General features: G+C 31.8%; 1 protein-coding gene across 6 annotated transcripts in view; it reads left to right on the forward strand.

Moving 5' to 3' along the window:
• PIP4K (phosphatidylinositol 5-phosphate 4-kinase) overlaps nucleotides 1-15,998 on the forward strand; it is a 541,345-nt gene extending 525,347 nt beyond the window's left edge. For all 6 annotated transcript variants that reach the window (XM_089594386.1, XM_089594383.1, XM_023390965.2 and 3 more), the window contains one exon: nucleotides 15,476-15,998. In XM_089594386.1, coding sequence (XP_089450512.1) covers nucleotides 15,476-15,663 — 188 coding nt within the window. In that variant the 3' untranslated portion in view covers nucleotides 15,664-15,998. The remainder of the gene's footprint in view (nucleotides 1-15,475) is intronic.
• Nucleotides 15,999-18,719: the final 2,721 nt, after the last annotated feature.

Genomic DNA, 18,719 nt, shown 5'->3' on the forward strand with positions numbered 1-18,719 from the left:
GATTAGTGGAAGTTGATGACCTCTGTTACGGTCTCTATTGTAGTTCTTCCTACCATCTTGATTCGTGTATTAGCTGTTTTCATATTTGTTAAATGGATAAAATTCTTTGCTATAATAACTGTGTCAGCTATCGTTACCGTGATTTTTATAGTAATTTCCTGCATTTCTTAAATCGTCGTTATAATTTCAGCCCCTACAGTTGGTGTGATAGTTATAGTTATCTTCTTTATTATGATTGTTAAAAATATTCCGGTTTCTACATCTGTTATAATTAAAGTTATAACCGTCATTTGATCTATTATTTTCGAGTCCATTTATCTCGTCTGTGGGTATGGCCGTCTCTCACATAGTGTCCTGGTTCCTGGCAGTAGTTAAACTTTTCGTTTTCTTTCCTGTTACTTTTTGTTCATCTTTTCTTGTTTATGACAGCGATTAATTTTAGGCATTCTTTGATTATGTCTATTTTTCTTACAATACATCCAATATTTTTCAACGGCGGCCGTAGTAGTTTGTAACCTGGTTGTTCACTTTCCTTAGTGTTCTCGGATTAAAAATCGTTATTCTCCAAGGTAAAATTAGATGTAATCTGTATATAAATTGCTTCTCTGTCTCTCATTTTAGGCTTACTTTAAGGATCTGTTTTTGAATCTGAAGAAACTACGGGTTCGTACAACGTCGTTAATCTGTGGTACGATTCTTGTACCCGTCTACCGTCGTTTTCTTGAGGTTCACTGTCTTGTTGTGTTATCACTTTCAACTTTGTCATGAGTGAGTCGACTTTATGAATGCTGCAGTATCTATTTGAAAGCTCTTTAATAAACTTCTCAACTGTTTTAAGCTATGTGAGTCTTGGTGCGAAATGTTCTGCTGTTTTGCCTCTCAGTCTCTTAGTGAGGGTGCCCAAAAAAAGACTTCGTTTTCCAGGCCATTTATATGTGCGACCATTCGCACTATTCTCTTGAACAGTGGTATATTCGATGAGTCATCGTCGAAGAACGGGGTATTGCTTGTCATGTGGCTAAGTGTGGACGGAATATTACGCTAAAAGTTCTCCGGTCTGCGCAGGTAGTCATTATTGCGTGTAGGGTGCATGTTTTCCGTATACGGAGTCTTGGTCAAGGCTATATCACCCTATTGTCTATCTCTATTCGTATCAAAATTAGCCCAATTTGTAAGAGTTTGAGTTGATAATGATATCGTTGCAACAAGTTCGGCCTCCTTTATTCTCTTTAGTTCATCACTCATTAAATTAACTCTATTACACAGCTGTTGATTATGCATGCCTTCTACTCCAAGGTCTCACGACTCTTTATATTACATGCCTTCTACTCCAAGGTCTTACGACTTTATATATTGCTTGCCTTCTACTCCAAAATTTTATGACTCTTTATTGATTGGTGTAGTGGAAATCGTTCATTCTGGTGGAATTAGCATCCCCCATTGTGCACACAGTATGTTTGATTCTTTTATTTGAGCCCAGCACATTTCTGCAGCTCTTTTAGTATTTCCCCCAATAATTCGTTGAAACTGCTTACTTCTTTGTTTTTGGGTTTTAAATTCTCTAGTGTGTTACGAAATTCCGCTCTGGGCTCTCTACTTATCGATGATAAATTTTGGATGATTCCTAGAGCCACATTGTGTGACGTATTCATTTCCCTTGCAATCTTTAGGAGCTTAACTCTCATTTCCCAGAACAAGCCCATTACTATCGCCTTAGTTTTCTCGTCAAGTTTCTCACACCTTTCTGGTTCTATTTCTAATTCCGGCATTTGATGTCATATATCTTTTCCTTGTTGTCCTCTGTATGATACACTGCATATCTCAGCCCTGTCGTCATTTATTTTGTCCCTGCCATTTGCAACGTTATAGTTAATACCCCCGGAAAGAAGCATATTTTCTGTATCTGTAGTTTTAGTTTTTTTAAATGTATTTATTCATACCCGGGTCCTATAAAAAAAATTCAGCTCGCCCTGAGTCAGTGTAGTACTCGTATAGTGTAGCCGCGTGGGCTTACTGCATCTTCAGAGATAACGCTTCGGATCCCTCTTATTAGCGCTCGCTACGCTAAATTTTATGTCTGGCTCTTGATATTTGGTCTCTTTTACTTATCAGTGGCAGCTAAAGAATTTGGTTTATTAAAACGCTGTTCTCTTTCTCCTCAGGTTTCTGCTGTTTTCTATTTTTGACCGACACGTTCAATTCTTTCGTTATGACTCACTTACTTTTCCCTTGGCTCTAGAATTATTTTGTTACGTAAATGGTTTCTCCAAAAAAAAAATTTTCCCCAAGCCAATGCATATTTAAGTCTGTTTTCCTCGCGCGATTTTTGCTTTAAGTTTTGAGAAACAAAAACATAAAAAGGAGGAGTGAATGAAATAATGAATACATCAAAAAAATCCTCTCAATCTTATCTTCACCCAATAAAGGCCACTCCTTTATTGCCTTGGGAGTAAAGGGGCACACATTATTTTATTACATTTGTCCTTACGTTGTAGTTGATATGCACACCAGTATGAATGAAATGTTAAAGACCATTTCTCATCAGTGTACGCTGTTTGTCTGCTTGATAATGTGACAATTTGTAAATAGTACCCTAGTCTTCCTGATTGTTGGGCTATTTTCAGCGCTGCTAGTAGACTATGACCGGCACTGTTATCTTCGATCAGATCCTTGGTCTCTTGATTAATAATTGCTTATTCTCGTAGCACTGCACTATGTATGCTTCTTGGTAGAATTTTATTTTTCCGACATAAGAAAAATAAAAAAAATTTCGACTCTTACTGTACCATACACCTAGCACCAAATCTGTGTGGGAAAGGAATTGGTAAGAACGTGCATCGCGAGAATGATCAACACTTATTACGTTAAACACTTTCATTCACGATACCGCTTTCATAAAGCAAAGTTGCGCTTGTGTTATAAAGACCCCTCCTTACGAGATGCAAGAAAAAAGAGTCTAGAGTCTCACATATACTTTAATACTTTACACTATACTGTATTTTCAATGGTTGATTTATTTTCGGGATCATTTTGTATAAATACATAATTAGAATTCTTACAATTTGAATAATTAGGTTATGCAAAATTTAGTTCCATTGCACAAACCATAAAATATTCTCAAGTAGTTTTTATTAACATAACAATTGCACCCACTTTTAAATTTGGAACATGTGGTGGTAAGCCTTCGCGTACATTATTAAGAGTTTCAAATGGAAAATTTATATCTATATTGTTATTTATGCAATCACTACCCTTATATTTTGCATAATGTATACTGTAATACATGTTTAATTCTTTTTATTAAACAAAACATTTCGTTGCTTAAGATTTAAAATTATTCATTATAAGTTGTTAAAATTACGTTGTTAAGGTCATCATTTATACTATCTTGATCTCCATAAACTTTTTTACAAATGTTATCAATTTTCTACAATATTTCTCAGGAATATTAAATGATTCAATTGTTCTATTTCCAATCTTTATCAACAACGTAGCCAAGTCTTTATTTGTGCAACGCATGTTATTTTTCAATTTCAAAATTTCTCCGTCAGAACGAGTATTTTATATTATTTTTGAAAATTTAGGTTTCACACCCATGCTCGACCACTAGACCAAGGGAATTTATTATTCCTCAAATCTTTTAATGTTTTGTTGACAATTTCCAAAGCTTTTTAAGGGATCATTGGAGCTTCACTCCAAGTAACTACTTTAACTTTACGTAATTTTTTGTAACCTAATTTATATGCAAAAAAAACTTTTAATGTTAGTCATATCTAACGGTAATTAAAATGTTCTATGACTTGTCATTACTTTAGATAACAAAATTGAAGCTATTCTAGTCCAAACCATAAAAATAACTGTTTTTTTCATCAACACAAATTAATAAATGAATGTTTTGTACAAAAATGCTTTTATTGAACCTGTTAAACCATCAATATGATAGAAATTTTGGTGCTTTTTAAATTACTTCGTTAAAAATTTTTCTTTTCATTACTATTGAGCTTAATAAAAAGATCTCTACTTTGTGTTTCTTAATTTCTAACTGTTTTGTTTGTTTCATTTTTTTTTAAATTATTGATATAGTTGGTTCTGGTAGTTTATAATCTTTGCATTATTTTTCTTTGAATTTGAAAATCCATTTTAGCTGTAACTAAGCATTGTTTTCTTTATCTTTCTTAAAATATTCAATAAACAATTATGTAAATTTTTCCCATACATTTTTGCTACAAATATATTTAGACATTGAAAACCATGCAAAAATTTTCTCAATTGGCATAGAAACATGATGTTACAATTTATAAGAAATAGAAGCGGCCTCAAGTATGACCCCTGAGAAACTCCCAATTCAACACTTACACCATCAGATACAGCCCTATCCAAAACAACAACCTGCTTAAACTTAGTGAGGTAAGAGATAAACCACTTCAACAGAGACCATCTTAGACCAACTCTATGAAATTTTTGACTAGTATTTTATGGCTTATGAAATTGAACGCCTTTTTATAATTAATGTCAATGGAATCCACTTGGGCATTAACATTCAAAGCCTCGGCAATGCTATCACAATACATCAGCAGATTAGTAACAGTAGAAAGCCCACAGTAGAAATAAATCAGCCCTTTCAATGGCAACCAACGCAGTACGCCCTCCATGGGTGATGGTAGCACGTACATCCCGAACACAGCACATCTCGTTACCATATTTTAAAAAATTTTAAATATTTTAATACATCTCATTTAGAATTTTATTTATATTCTGTTTGTAACATTCATGTGACGTCCTAATACACACAGCCCTTGATCGCTTAAACTTGATAAAGTCATACAACAAACTAGACTCTAGCCAAGTCCTGTGCATTCTCTCTTTCTTATTTATAAAATAAGTTAAGGCTGAAGAGGACCGTGCAGGGTGTGTGTTTGGCTTGTACCGCTTTTTCGAAACAAATAGGTTAATGACTTTCTGTGGTACATTTTTAAACTTAACAACATTCAATTGGATATCAACACTATCCAATAACAAAGGTCAATTTACATCCTGCATGTATGCAGTGACACGCTGAATATCTGCCACACCAAAGTCAAAGTACACACTGTTAGCAATACCAGATGAACAGCTGATACCAGAGACCTCGGAACACGCCAAAATATAATGCCTATCTGCAGGAATCAGCTCATCCACTACTGGCAGGTAAGAAATACCGGCACCAGGTAAATCTTTTAGTGGGTGGACTGGAAAAAATTGACGAAGACCCAGCAATGACACCTGATTTTGAGCACACTCCCGCATGAGAGCATCACCGTCTGTGCAGATTGGCATGGGGTCAGGAAACTCATTCCAAGTTGTATTGGGTGAGTTAAAATCTCCAACCAGAAAAATATTTTAGTATTAGTGTTCATCTAATAGAGTCTTCACAGTATTTATACAGTAATGATAGCTAGCCAATGGTGATTTAGGGCACAAATCGGTCCCTCCAATAATACAAGAAAAACCCAGCACATTAAAACTAACAAACAACTGCTCAAGAATATCATTAAAGACCAGCATAACGCTGTCAAGCTGCCTATTCACTGCTATGAGGACACCATCACCAATCCTTGTACAGTCATCTTAATATCTACTCCTTCGACACAACACCTAATCAGATAGACCCAACTCAGCTTTGCTTATACCTCCATGCAGAAATGTTTCAGTGACCACCGTGACATCCGGTTTAGGTACAAGTAGCCTATTATTATATTCGAGTGCACAGAGCTTAGTGTGCAGGCCATTTACATTTTTATAATAGATTGTGAGATTATCTAGTTTTTTAAAGGGTCTTGTTCTACAGAGATTTGAGAACTTCTTTTTTTTTTTTTTTTTTTTAATTTATTGTGCCAAGTGTAAGTACACTCTTAACCAGCCTTACGGTCTTTTTGATGTTGCTACTAGTATTATGAAACAGTCTAGCTTCTTGACGCTACGACTGGTAAAGACTTATTTGGGTGGCCATAATGTCCATATCAATTAATGTTCTTGCAGCTGATATACTGTTAGGCAAATTACGTCACCCAAATAGGACAGCAATAACATCAGTCTTGTACTCATACACAATGATAGGCTGAATTTTACCATCTTCCAGCTTACTAATTCTACGGATATTGTTCATTCCCAGCTTGATTTACAATTTAAATTGTAGGAGAATTTTTTCATCCCCAACAACTTATTTTCTTCTTTTATTGTGTGAGTTCTTAGCAACACCGAATAGCAGTATGTTTAGCATTCTTCTCGATCTTTTCTGGTACTTAGCCGAAGCATCCTTTAGCTAAAATTCTACGGCAGACTACCAACCGTCACCTTAATGCCAGAATACTGGTCCACGTCAGCAGTAAGCTTATTTACATACTTCCTTATCATCTTCACCTCAGCCTGAAATTTTGCAATGAACGAGACTACCTTTGTTATTTTATCCTTATACTTCTGCAAAGTTGTAACAGACTCAAGCAGACGAGGATTTTTAATCCTATCAGAAGTGCATTCAGGGCACTTAAAAAGCAGCATGGGCTTTTTCAAGAGGCTCTCCAATACTCTTATTTTAGAAGCTTATACACCCAAACACTTAAAGGTTGCATGGAACAAGCCTATGCAGAAATGGCACACCACTATCAGGGCACAAGCAGCAAAGCCTTGGGCACACTTTCCACAACTTACCATGGCACTGAACTTGACAATAACAGCAAGAACGGTCAATTTTTCAAGGCCTCACCATGAGAACAAATGTTCTATTTACATGCAGCCAAAGGTAGCCATCAATACCAACACCGAAGGAAATTTAATCCAACAGATAAGGACTATTTTACAATAGATAGAAATAACAAAATTTCTTTCTTATCACCAACAATTTTATAAGAACCAGCAGCAAGAGTGATTCAGCGCCAATCGCAGACGACTCTTAAAGTTGAAAAAAAAAACGCTCCGATGCCTTAAGAAACACTATGTTAAGTCAACCTATTGGTTAATTATTTCTAACTCTTTTTCATTTCACCCACTTTTTATTGATTTAAAACAGTTGTATTCTAAAAAGTTAAAATTGCAAATTTTTCTTGGAAACTATTTTTTGGAGTTATACTTCTATAGGCGCGTTCTGCCCTACAGAGTAAATCAACAATTTCAGATTGGTGACCTTGAGAAAAAGTGTAACGGAAGTAGATTTTGCTTGATTCTCCCCCTTTGCCCCGTTCTTACTGAAGTACTTCCGGCTTCCTCTACACCACATGATGCCTCATCACATCACCATGCTACACATTTTGGATTTTATTTCTCTTTCATTTGAACTCCCAACCTCTTGCACACTGGCCAGGGCCCTAACCCACTCTGTTATGAGCAGGTTCGGTACAAAAAATGTGATTACTACATGTTATCTTACAGTTCATAACATATTTTTAATTTGAATTTTTATTTACTTTTGGTTTAATTATACATTAAATAAACAATTTATTTAAAGAAATAAATTTTTTTGGTACACGTTTTCTTCAAAAATTTGGAAATTAGTATGTATTAGCAGAGCGGCTTTCGTATGTATTAATAAACGTTTATGTACTCATTATCAATTTATTTCTTTTAAAATGAATAACAAATTATTTATACAATTTTTTGCATTTTTTCATGATTTTTATATTTAAAAAAAAAAAAAAATTCCGCTACTGCCTCAATAACGACTATCTACGTACTTTGATACTTTGTCAAATATTATTACATTATTTTTATCAGCAGTTATATCTGTTTTTTATCATTTAAAAAAATGCCATTCTTTATGAATATTGTCGAAAATATACTTTATACTTGTTTTTGTATATACCTTGGACCACTAATATATTTTAAAGGTAAAATCAAAATGTTTCGTATTATATTATTATCAAAATTCTAAAACTATTTGATTTATGGTATTTCATGTTATATACTTGATAGTTATTACTTTGAAATACGGAGTTTCGTTTTTAAATTAAAAAAAGCAAAAGCTCAGCGATCTCAAAACATCCAGTGGTACACCTGCTTCAGCAATTGCGTGACAAATACTTCACTCCTTTTAGGAAAAGTTACCGTCGTAAAAATCAACTACATTTACAACCTCGAACAACCTTATGAAGCATTTATCTTACAACATCAATTAGCAGTGGTACATCCAATAAGTTGAATAATCAACAGTTCTAACATTATTTACTACGTATGTTCACAAGAAATATCATACACAATTTTGACATCAACTTGTACCTAATGTAAAATCTGAGAGATCAGCAGTTTTAACCATCAATTATTCTGTAATTATTTTACCACGACTATGCTCGTGTCAATTGACAGTAATTGCGTTAAGCTCTGATAGGTTGTTCGGATCCCCAACCTGACGTGTCCTCCTTAAATGCAAGAGTATAAAAACTCTCCGCACATAACAATTTTCACGTTTTCTTATTAATCAAGTGCTTCAAAGTAACTATAAAGGTTAAAGAGTGAGTTCTGTTGCGACTTTTAAGTGGATGTAAGACTTAGTCTAGTGATTAAGCTTCGTGTTAAAAGCGTGCATTTCAAGCAAATGTAAGACTTAGTTCGGTGACTAAGCTGTGTGAGAAAAGCCTGAGCAAATCAGGCCACTGTAAACTAGCATACAAAGTGAATCAAGCAGAAACAAGAAAGAAAGCTCCGCTGACTTGAGTTCCAACGTTAAAATCAGTAGTCTAATTATTGTAATTGCCACAAGTATTCTCGTGTAGGATTAGGATCATCGTTACTGTTAACCTTGTAAGATCTTGTGACTGCGTGCGCGCAATCAGTGGCTAGCCAGCAATCATAAAAGTAAGTTAAGTTGAGAAAATTATAAATTGTATAGACATTGTAAATGTAAGTCTGTAACTTCATAATTTATACTGTTTGTAAAGTGAACTATTTACGGCTGTTCTGAATTTATTAAATCATCAGATGAGAAACAACTTAGTTGTTGATTGTATTTACTTTTTTAATTTAAAACATTCAAATTACTAAATTGTATTAAACATTTGTAGATTAAAAATTCTAATGAATTGACACATAATTCTTACTTTTATGAATAAATTGAATATCGAGGAACATTCAAATAGATAACGTATGACAAGACTTTGATAAGGACGCGTATGACACACAAACGCCACTACCCACGTATCATTCGGTGAAAACGAACACCACAACGCTAAGTCAATGATTTAAAAGAAGAGTATACTGTAAGTAAAAGCAAATGAGGCCCTTGGGCCGACGCAACGGCTGGTTCCTGACGAACAAAAATTAAAGTTTTTTGTTCGGAGAACGGATCTACAAGTTCCGCCCTTCACTTATATAAGTTTGAACGTAATAGATGCACTTCAAATAATACAATTTGTTAGACCTCAGTAACATATAATCCTTAATAGTTTTTTATTATTACTAAAAAAATTCAACCTTCTGTTTTCTATTATTTTGTATGTATGCAATAAAAATTATTGAGTTAATTTTTCAGCATAAAGTATAGGACTGAGAATTCTACTGTTTAGTTAATAAGAAGTTCTGTACAAATAATATCGTAAAAATGTGAGGTTTTGTGCTTCAGTATAACTTTTGTGCATATGGCAAGGTCTCCATTCTACAGTTTCCAGTCAAAATAGTAAAGAAAAAACCATTGGATTGACAAGCTATAATAATCAATTCAAATATGTGTGACTTGGGGTATTATCTGGTAAACTATTTGGAGACAAACATTCGTTATAATCTGTGATTTTCTGATTTTGAAACAATCATAGCTTCACATTCTGCTATCACAAGTTTATTGCACCGATAATTTTCATTGTAATGTTTCCTTAAAAAGTTAATCTTATATAAATATTTTTTTTTTTAGTTAATGTACAAAAAATTTTTGTTTGTACAAAACATAATGTTCTAATGAAAAAATATTTATTTTTTGTAAAGTACTAACAAAATCAAATAAATCATTTTTTATTATTCAAATTGAATTTTTTATTATACACATATATTTAATTACATTTCCGTACAAATTACTAAATGATCGACTAAGAGATGAAAATTCTTTTGTTAACTATTAGTTTCTATAGTAATCCCGTCATTCCCTGTAACGTAGTACAATTTTTATTGATTCTTTGGATCAGTTGAAGAATTCGTATTCAAGCTTCTTAAAACAAAATTTAAAATCTGTTTTCCTTAAATTTAATAATCATATGTACGATAAAATCCTTAGTTTTTTTAATCAATTTCGAAAATTTTTTATAAATTTAATCCAGAGCACAATCGTTCTAAATATTATGAGTCCGAAGATGGTTTTACACATTCTGTATTAACATATGTAGGCACAATATTTGAGAAAAACTATTCAACGATGGTAAAGGTTTAGAAGTTGAAAAATGTTACATTGTATATATACCATTGAAACGGTCTCTCAAATACCTTGAGAAAACGTCATAGAAATTTTATGAAATAATAACTCATATGTACCAATTATCAAAGGAAACTAATATTGTTTGTAATTTTATACAATGTGAAACTTGGAATGAAATTAAAAAAAATTTTGGTCATAAATTATGTTTACCATTACCTATTCATTAAGATAATTTCGTGCTTTTTTGGAAATTAATCAGTAATGGCTCTCTCGCAAGCGCATTACGTATTTTTTTAACTAGGTCTTATTGAAAGTCAAGAAAGGTCTCAATGAAGATTTAGGATTTAATAATACCCTCAATCATAGTAAACCATGGAGAATATGTTAATTACTAATAGAAAATATTTAAAAAACTACTCGTGAGAGTGAATCATTATTTAGATCAGTGTTTGCATACGAAAATGTCGTTTAACTAAACAGTCCTTTAGAGACTTTTGTAAGGGAGTCATGCTTGTATTATAAGGTGGATGGGTATCATGTGTGCAAAAACAACACTTGGTTTGATGCATGATGAATTTAAAAGTATGGCAAATAAGTATGGCAATGAACAATGTTTTACTTGATCTTATACAGAAAGAGAAAATGTAAACTTAAGAATTTTTGAATGGAGAGCTCCAAGCATTTGAAGGTAAAAATAGTGCTATCACGGTCCTACAAATAAAAAAAGAACAGATCATAGCAAATAAAAACATAAAGCTATCCATCTCTGAAATGTTAACATTTTTCCGCTATTTGGACTAAGAATAGGTAATAAAGTTGATAAATTCAGTAATGCGTGGAACTTATACACAAAATTAATAAAAATTATGTATATTGAGCCTTCACAACAAATAATAATAGACTTGAAACTTAAATTAAAAAATTTAATAATAGATTTCCTTGAGTTATGTACAAAGTTTACGGTGATTTGAAATTTAAGTGGCTCAACAAAACTCATTTACCACTGGTTAAACAGAAAAATGGATCGTTAGTTTAGTATTTGAGCATGAGATTTGAGTCTAAGCATAGGCAACTTAAACTTACTTCTATAACTACGAATAATCGAAAATATTTGTTGAAAACATTGTGTATAAAGAGCTCACTTTAACTATATTTTTTGAGAATAACTGAAGTAGTCAATTCAGTGACAAACCTAATTAAACTTAGTAATCACTAGAGTCTTGACGATTTCAGACAAAAAAATTTTTTCCTATGTAATTAGTGATACAAGTATAATTTCACTGAAACGTTTTGAATGAAATGGTATAAAACATAACATAAATGTGACAATAGTTGTAGAAATCTGCGAAAATCGAAATATTTTATTAAGGTGTATTGAGAATATACAAGTAACAGATGAGAACGTCTTTGTAATGTTACAGTCGTTAATAAATAATTTTTTGGATCCGAATTACTACGCATACAATGTAAAAAAAATAAATCATTTTCTAATAAAAAATGTAAAAGAATTGCCATGTATTTCTAAAGGCACTTTATACGAAAAAGTAGAATTATTGTTTGTCGCCTCAAAATATATTTTGTAATTTACCGCTTTTGCTGTAATTTACTGTGTCTAATTTACTATATTTGTTATGTTAATCATAATACACTTACGAAAAAAATTATGTATCATTCTGATCTTGCTCTGATTGCTTAAATTTTAATTTGCAAAGAAGCAATTTCATACAAGTTTTATATTGAGAAGATACATGATAACGTATTCAAGTGGTTATTCGCTGCTACATGAAAGTATTGCCGCTGACGTCATGCATGCCAAAACTGCATGACACTAACGCAGTTTTCGCTAGATATTCGCTGCATGTGGCAGCACTGCCTTTTCTTCATGGGAGCACAGCAGAAACTGCATGACTTTTTTCTCAGTGTATATATATACTTATTTACCTATTCATGTCAAAGGTGACGTAAGTTTTTTGTTAAAACAAATTTTGCACATAAAAATTATATTTGCTTACCATGGGCACAAAGTCCTTGCGCTTTTGGGACTTGTTTTGCGCCCTTCATGCACTTAAATCTTAGGAGACAAAGTGATCAGCAGGGACGAAGTGTGCCTATGGGTAATGAAGCTTATTCAAGCTTATGCTTACGTTACCTAATCAGACACCTGAAAAATTACATTAATCTGATCATCATTAGTTTTTATAAACAAGTGAAACGTTTTATGCAAAACATTACATCTTGGACAACCTGTGAATCAACACAGCAAAAAGTGCAACTTTATGTCTTCAATTACAGTTTTAAGATCAATGTGATTTTAAATATGATATCCATACGATTACTAAATAAGTAAATGTCAGTAAATCTTAAGTAAAGAAGTAACGTACTACAAAACACTTATTTAACTATCGTCAAAGATTTTTCATTTTCCTCTGCAGTAGAAAGACACTATAAACAGAAATAGTAAACACGAAAAGCTTATTTTTATATTATCCGTCAGTTTTTTATCAGCATTAAACGTCGGAAATGTCATGTCACAGAGTTTCACGATATTAAACGATTTTTGGCATTTTTTCATCAATTTTTTGTTCTAAGTGTCAGAACGACTATACAGACAAAAATCATTATTGTAAAAAGTATAATTTTCCAAAATCTACAACTTCTATACTTAATAATTTTAGGATTACTCATTAAACTTATTCTTTCGTTTGAGCGATTCGGACTCTCTTCATACATTTCTTTATTAAAGGACCTCTGGATTGCATACGTAACTAAAATGTGTTGCATAAGAATGTTGCATTTTATTAGCATCTATAACGTGGAACGTAAGCGTATAAAATCTACTCGCAAGAAGTAAAAGTGAAAAATAATTTTATTGAAGTGCTACAGTACTTTAGTTAGTTAAAAAACTTGTTAATGTACACATCTTTATACATACGTGATGTGTAAAATTTAAATCACCCTCAAACTAGATTAAAAAAATATTGTTTTCAGATGGAAAAATGGATGATTCATAAGTAAGTACACTTTTGAGTCTGACAAATATTTAATCCTCTTAAAAATATAAGGCACTGCCATGGATTGGTCGTGACTAAAGAAGATGAGTTTAAAGAATAAAACACGAATAATAATGAGATAATGATGTAACGAAAATTTGAAAAATAACTACAATTTCTTTCCGTCTTTTTTTATGGTTAATATTATCTCTTTTATTATGACTACTGTTGTTATCACTTCTGCTATTTAAAAGCAAAACAAACTGTGAAGTGAATATAGGCACTTTCTCGAGATACTGTGCCTTGACTGATCAAGGGATCTTTTATAACGATGTACTACTCTTAAACTTTTTTTTTCGACAGCAAAAAAAATGGCAACGTGGGTGGTGCATAGTGAGCATTTTTGCTATTTTTTTCGTTCTTATCTGTATTTTCTCATAGTTTAATTTATAAATTGTTTCGTTTTAAAAAATACTCCGTTTGTCGGAATCGATAACATCATGAATTTTATGATAAAAAAATACATCTAAAATTAGCGCTCTTTCATGGCATAGGTTAATCAAATGTCAGCCAGTAGTCAGTAGCCAGTGCTATTGAGGCTTAACTTCAAAGCCATCAAAGTTTTAGCGTAGGAATTTCAAGATTTTCAGTGTCAAAGTTAAATCAATCTATATCTTCAAGCTCAGTCGTTTGTACCTCAGCACCCTAGTCATTTTTTTATTTTTTAATATTTTCATATAGTTAAAGAAAAATTCTTTGTCATGATAATTCACTCAGTTACTATAGAAAAAAGCGGAATTCGTGTGTTTAGAACCAATGTATATTTAGTGGAACAATGTTCCATACTGATTATAGTGGACTGTCCTGCAAGGAAAACGTAGCTGAGCTTTAACTGCTTAAGATTGTGTGTTTGCTTATGATAGTAGATATTTGCCCTTTGCGTACTTAAGAGTATACAAAGCAGTAAGTAGTAACTGAAGAGCATCTGTGATTTAAGGAGGTTGGGGAGAAAAGTTCAAAATGTAGAATCGTACAAAAAAAGTACATGTAATATTTAAGCATCTAATTTGATTTGATTTTGATTCTGATTTACATGTACGCATTTATTCGATCCTGATATACATATACATATACATCAGGAGTGCACATTAAATGTTTCCAATTTTTTACCAAGGAAATTTTCGAAAAATTATTAAACATTAACAGTTCAACACGGTCTCTTCAAAGAAAACAAGGTTAGACTGACGTTAAGTTGAAATTAGGGGATTATAAATGTGTTAAAACGTTTTTATAGATACCTTAGTACAAAAGAAAGATGCACGACAAAAAAATCATGTCTTGTCAGGCATTTTTCAAAAACATAACTGATTACAATCGTACAGTTTCAAGTTTGTAAAGGGCAAGAGGAGGTATGTGGTAAAGGGAGTACATATATGCGTGCTGGCGAGACTTCCTGTTCCTCACCTCTCTGAATGATACTTCCAAGCCTTCTTAAATTCAAAAACGATAAACCTATTTCTTTGTTTACTTTTTTTACAAATTTGAAAGTGCTGTTTAGTATGCAAGGCATAGTTTTGAGTGTCAAGCCTCTTCATATGTAACGGCAAATTAGTACAGTGAGTTGCCTTAGCTGTAAGTTTGTAGATACATTGACTGTAGTTACTTTGCAGAGCAGTGATTTGCTAAAATTCTTGACAACAGTATTGATCGGAGAAAAAGATGAAGCTGAAGAAAAGATTAGCTTTGTCTTTAACCTAAGCAAATTTTTAATACCTATTTTTAAAGCTCTTTTAATACCTATTTTTTTTTCAAAGTAGCTTCAAACAAAAATATAAAAAGATACAAACGAGGTATCAGACATTGATTCAGAGCATCGTGTTTTCTCCATCATATTCTTTTGGCCTTCAAATTTTTCTTGTGTGGAAAATAATTTGTGTCTTGCTGACTTAAATGTACAAAAAAAATCTTACCTATAATATTAAAGTATCACACAATACAATTTTTTTCATTTGCGAAGCATGTCATTGGCAACAACATGGTGATATAGATTATCTAGAATAAGATATACAATGTTTTTTTTGTACATTGATAAATGCTCATATTATACTATATGTTGCAGGTGCACCTGAAAAAGAAATATATTTTCTAGCAATTATTGACGTTTTGACACATTACGGTGTACGTAAACAAGCAGCCAAGGCAGCAAAAACTGTAAAATATGGAGCAAACGTAGATGGGATTTCAACTTGTGATCCAGAACAGTATGGAAAACGTTTTATAGAATTTCTAATTAAAGCAATAGAATAATACTTAAAGTTTGTACTAAGTTTGTACTAACACAACTTAACACAACTATATCTTAATTATCTGTCTATTCAAGAATTCCAAAAATATTACCTAACTATTCTTATCAAGAAGTAATCAAAAATCATACAGAATTGTGAAAATCATATTATTGTTGAAGTAAAATTCAAAACAAGAATAAAATAAAATTTAATAATTATCTAAAATTATAACATGAATATAGTTTTCTTAGATTCAATGTAGAAAATAAACGTTATTTATAATCTTTTATACTCTACAATTTTTTTTCTTTTTCAAAATGTCCATACGAAACAAAATTTCTTGCTGCTGTCATTCTTTAAGGGTAAATATAATAAATAATGTGTTAGTTAAAGAATTGTAATTTTTTCACTTTGTCAGTCTTAACTATTTCATTTTGTGAATAAATATATTCGTAAAGACTGTTTAATCTTGTGCTAACCCCAACCAAAAACAATTACTTTTAACATGTGTGTACGTTAGAAGATAATTTATTTTTCTTTTACCAGATGATTCTTCAGCTCATTTTCTATGCAAAAACTAATAACGTATAAAAAAAATTTAAGATCTATCTGCATATAATTTGAGACATATGTTTTAAATGTTATCTACACAATTAGTAAGCCAATGTTACAATTGTTGCTTTAATCAACGTCGAATGCCCTTTGACAGTTAAAGCACCTTACTTGTATTAAGATTAGCTCTTAGGATTTGTTACTAAGCTCATATTCAACTGTCTCTACTTCAAAGCTTTTGTATCTCTGTGATTAAGTTCTTTCATAGAAGTTGTAATATCTGCCTTTGTTGCTATTTTTTAAAACACGAATTTTTTACCTGAATTATAAAAAGTGAACTGTGTAACGGTACTAGAATCCTGTTCAGGTTTTGTAATGGTATAAGAGTTTATTGAAAAATCAGGATATTTTTAGTTTTTTTCAAATAATAGAAACATTAACAATAAAAAATTTTGAATACACAAGGTATGTAAGACATAAAGAGAAAAACAGCAAACAAACTAAAAAAAAATGTAACAGAAATTTTTTACGTATGACCAATCTTCTTGCACGCAAGTCAGATTTGTATAGACGTCAAATTAACAGCATTTGTTAGTTTATAGCTCGACATATGCATAATCTTCTTTGAATAAAAGAAGCATGCCGACCTAAATTTAAAGTGCCGATATGTATACACATACACGCATCTGCAACTAAAAGCGTATATCTTTGAAATATCTCCTATAAGTATGACTCGAAGCTTATGTGTCCTTTTTTCTATTAATGATGTGATATGCACATACGATGTCAAGTATTTTAGAGATCAAATGTGCATCATAATACTGTTCTTTGTTCAATATTTTTATATCACTATATTTAAACATGTGACCATTAGAAGCCTGACATGTTGGGATTATGCCTCTACCACGTGACCTCAGTATATATATGACTAATTTAGAGGGAAAATAACACAGGTCTTATGGGAGGAATCTTGTTTTTATTTTTTTTCGCACTTAAAAAGATATTGAGCTTAAAAATGTTGTTAATTCCATGTTACTGACATAATGAGAGTTACGTAGTTATTTTTTTCCTTCGATGAATTCGTTCATGAAGGTTGAAACAGCGTTTTAAACGTATACGGAGTGCCGTTCAACCCTACTTTGAGCTGTTTGTTTCAGCTGTTGCTGCTGCTGCGCTACTGCTGCTGATGCTCAGAGATAAACAAACAGCTCAAAGTAGGGTTAAACGGCACTCCGTATACGTTCAAAACGCTGTTTCAACCTTCATGAACGAATTCATCAAAGGAAAAAAATAACTACGTAACTCTCATTATGTCAGTAACATGGAATTAACAACCTTTTTAAGCTCAATATCTTTTTAAGTGCGAAAAAAAATAAAAACAAGATTCCTCCCATAAGACCTATGTTATTTTCCCTCTACATTAGTCATATATATACTGAGGTCACGTAGTAGAGGCATAATGCCAATAGAAACTACAAGTTCATTTAAATAGTTGTTTTAATTTTCGCATATCCTCTCCTCAAGTCTGTGTTCGTTTCGACCGTATATTTTTCTAAACAGTCATCTTATGAGACTCCTCAAGCAATATTGTTGCTATCTAAGAAATCTATCTTACTTTTTCTTGTCTTACATCGTTACTTTGTACATATGATGTAATATGTATTGTGATTCCTAGTAATTAAATACGTTTCTTACTAAAAAAGCTGGATAGTTTTTTTCGAGTAGTATCAGACAACTATTAAATACAAAGAATCAGACGGTTTTATGTCTACACTGGTCAAATTAAGAATTTGTTAGTCTACTGATGTTTTGTATAATTTCATTCAAACTTGAAAAATCTATTAGTTGACGATTCTTTTTGATGCTAATTTGTTATAAATTCATTACAGTGATTGTTAAAGTAGTTTAAAAACTAAGTGTAATGTGGAGCCGCTTTTCTGAGTTTCTTAATTGAGGATTCAACTACCTAATTAAAAAAGTAAATATTGATCTTCTTATCAAACTTTTTAGCAGTTATAACATCAACTTATAATTTATAATGTACGAAGAGACAATTAGATAACCTTTTTTAAAATAACGATCATAAAACAGTTCAATGAAATTATAAGCAATTGGTATTAAAAAGAATTATCAACTTCTAAACATTAAAATTCTGAATAATATCGTACAAAACAACAGGGAAACTGTTAGATTAAGATTCTATTATCAGTTAACAACATTTTTCTAAAATTTTTTGATATAGTAGAGAAAAGTTTTAAAAATTCTAGCTTTGACTTGAATTTTATAGCATACTGTCGAAAGTCTTTATTCTTAGTTCCAAGAGTACGAAGTTTCGGTTCTATATTGAAAAAAATTTTTAAGCTGACCGTAAATATAAAAAGGAAATAAGAATACATACAAGAAAGTCACACGACGGATACATAAACTGAGAAAATAATAACAATGGCTCAACTTTTTAGATCTACTAGCAAGCAACTTCAGAAATTCTTCTAAAATAAATATAACAAAACTAAAATTTTGTCAACT

Source organism: Copidosoma floridanum, unplaced genomic scaffold (assembly GCF_036245765.1).
Source record: "Copidosoma floridanum isolate Cflo_tuat_1 unplaced genomic scaffold, Cflo_Japanese_pri ptg000021l, whole genome shotgun sequence".
Classification (NCBI taxonomy): Eukaryota; Metazoa; Arthropoda; class Insecta; order Hymenoptera; family Encyrtidae; genus Copidosoma; species Copidosoma floridanum.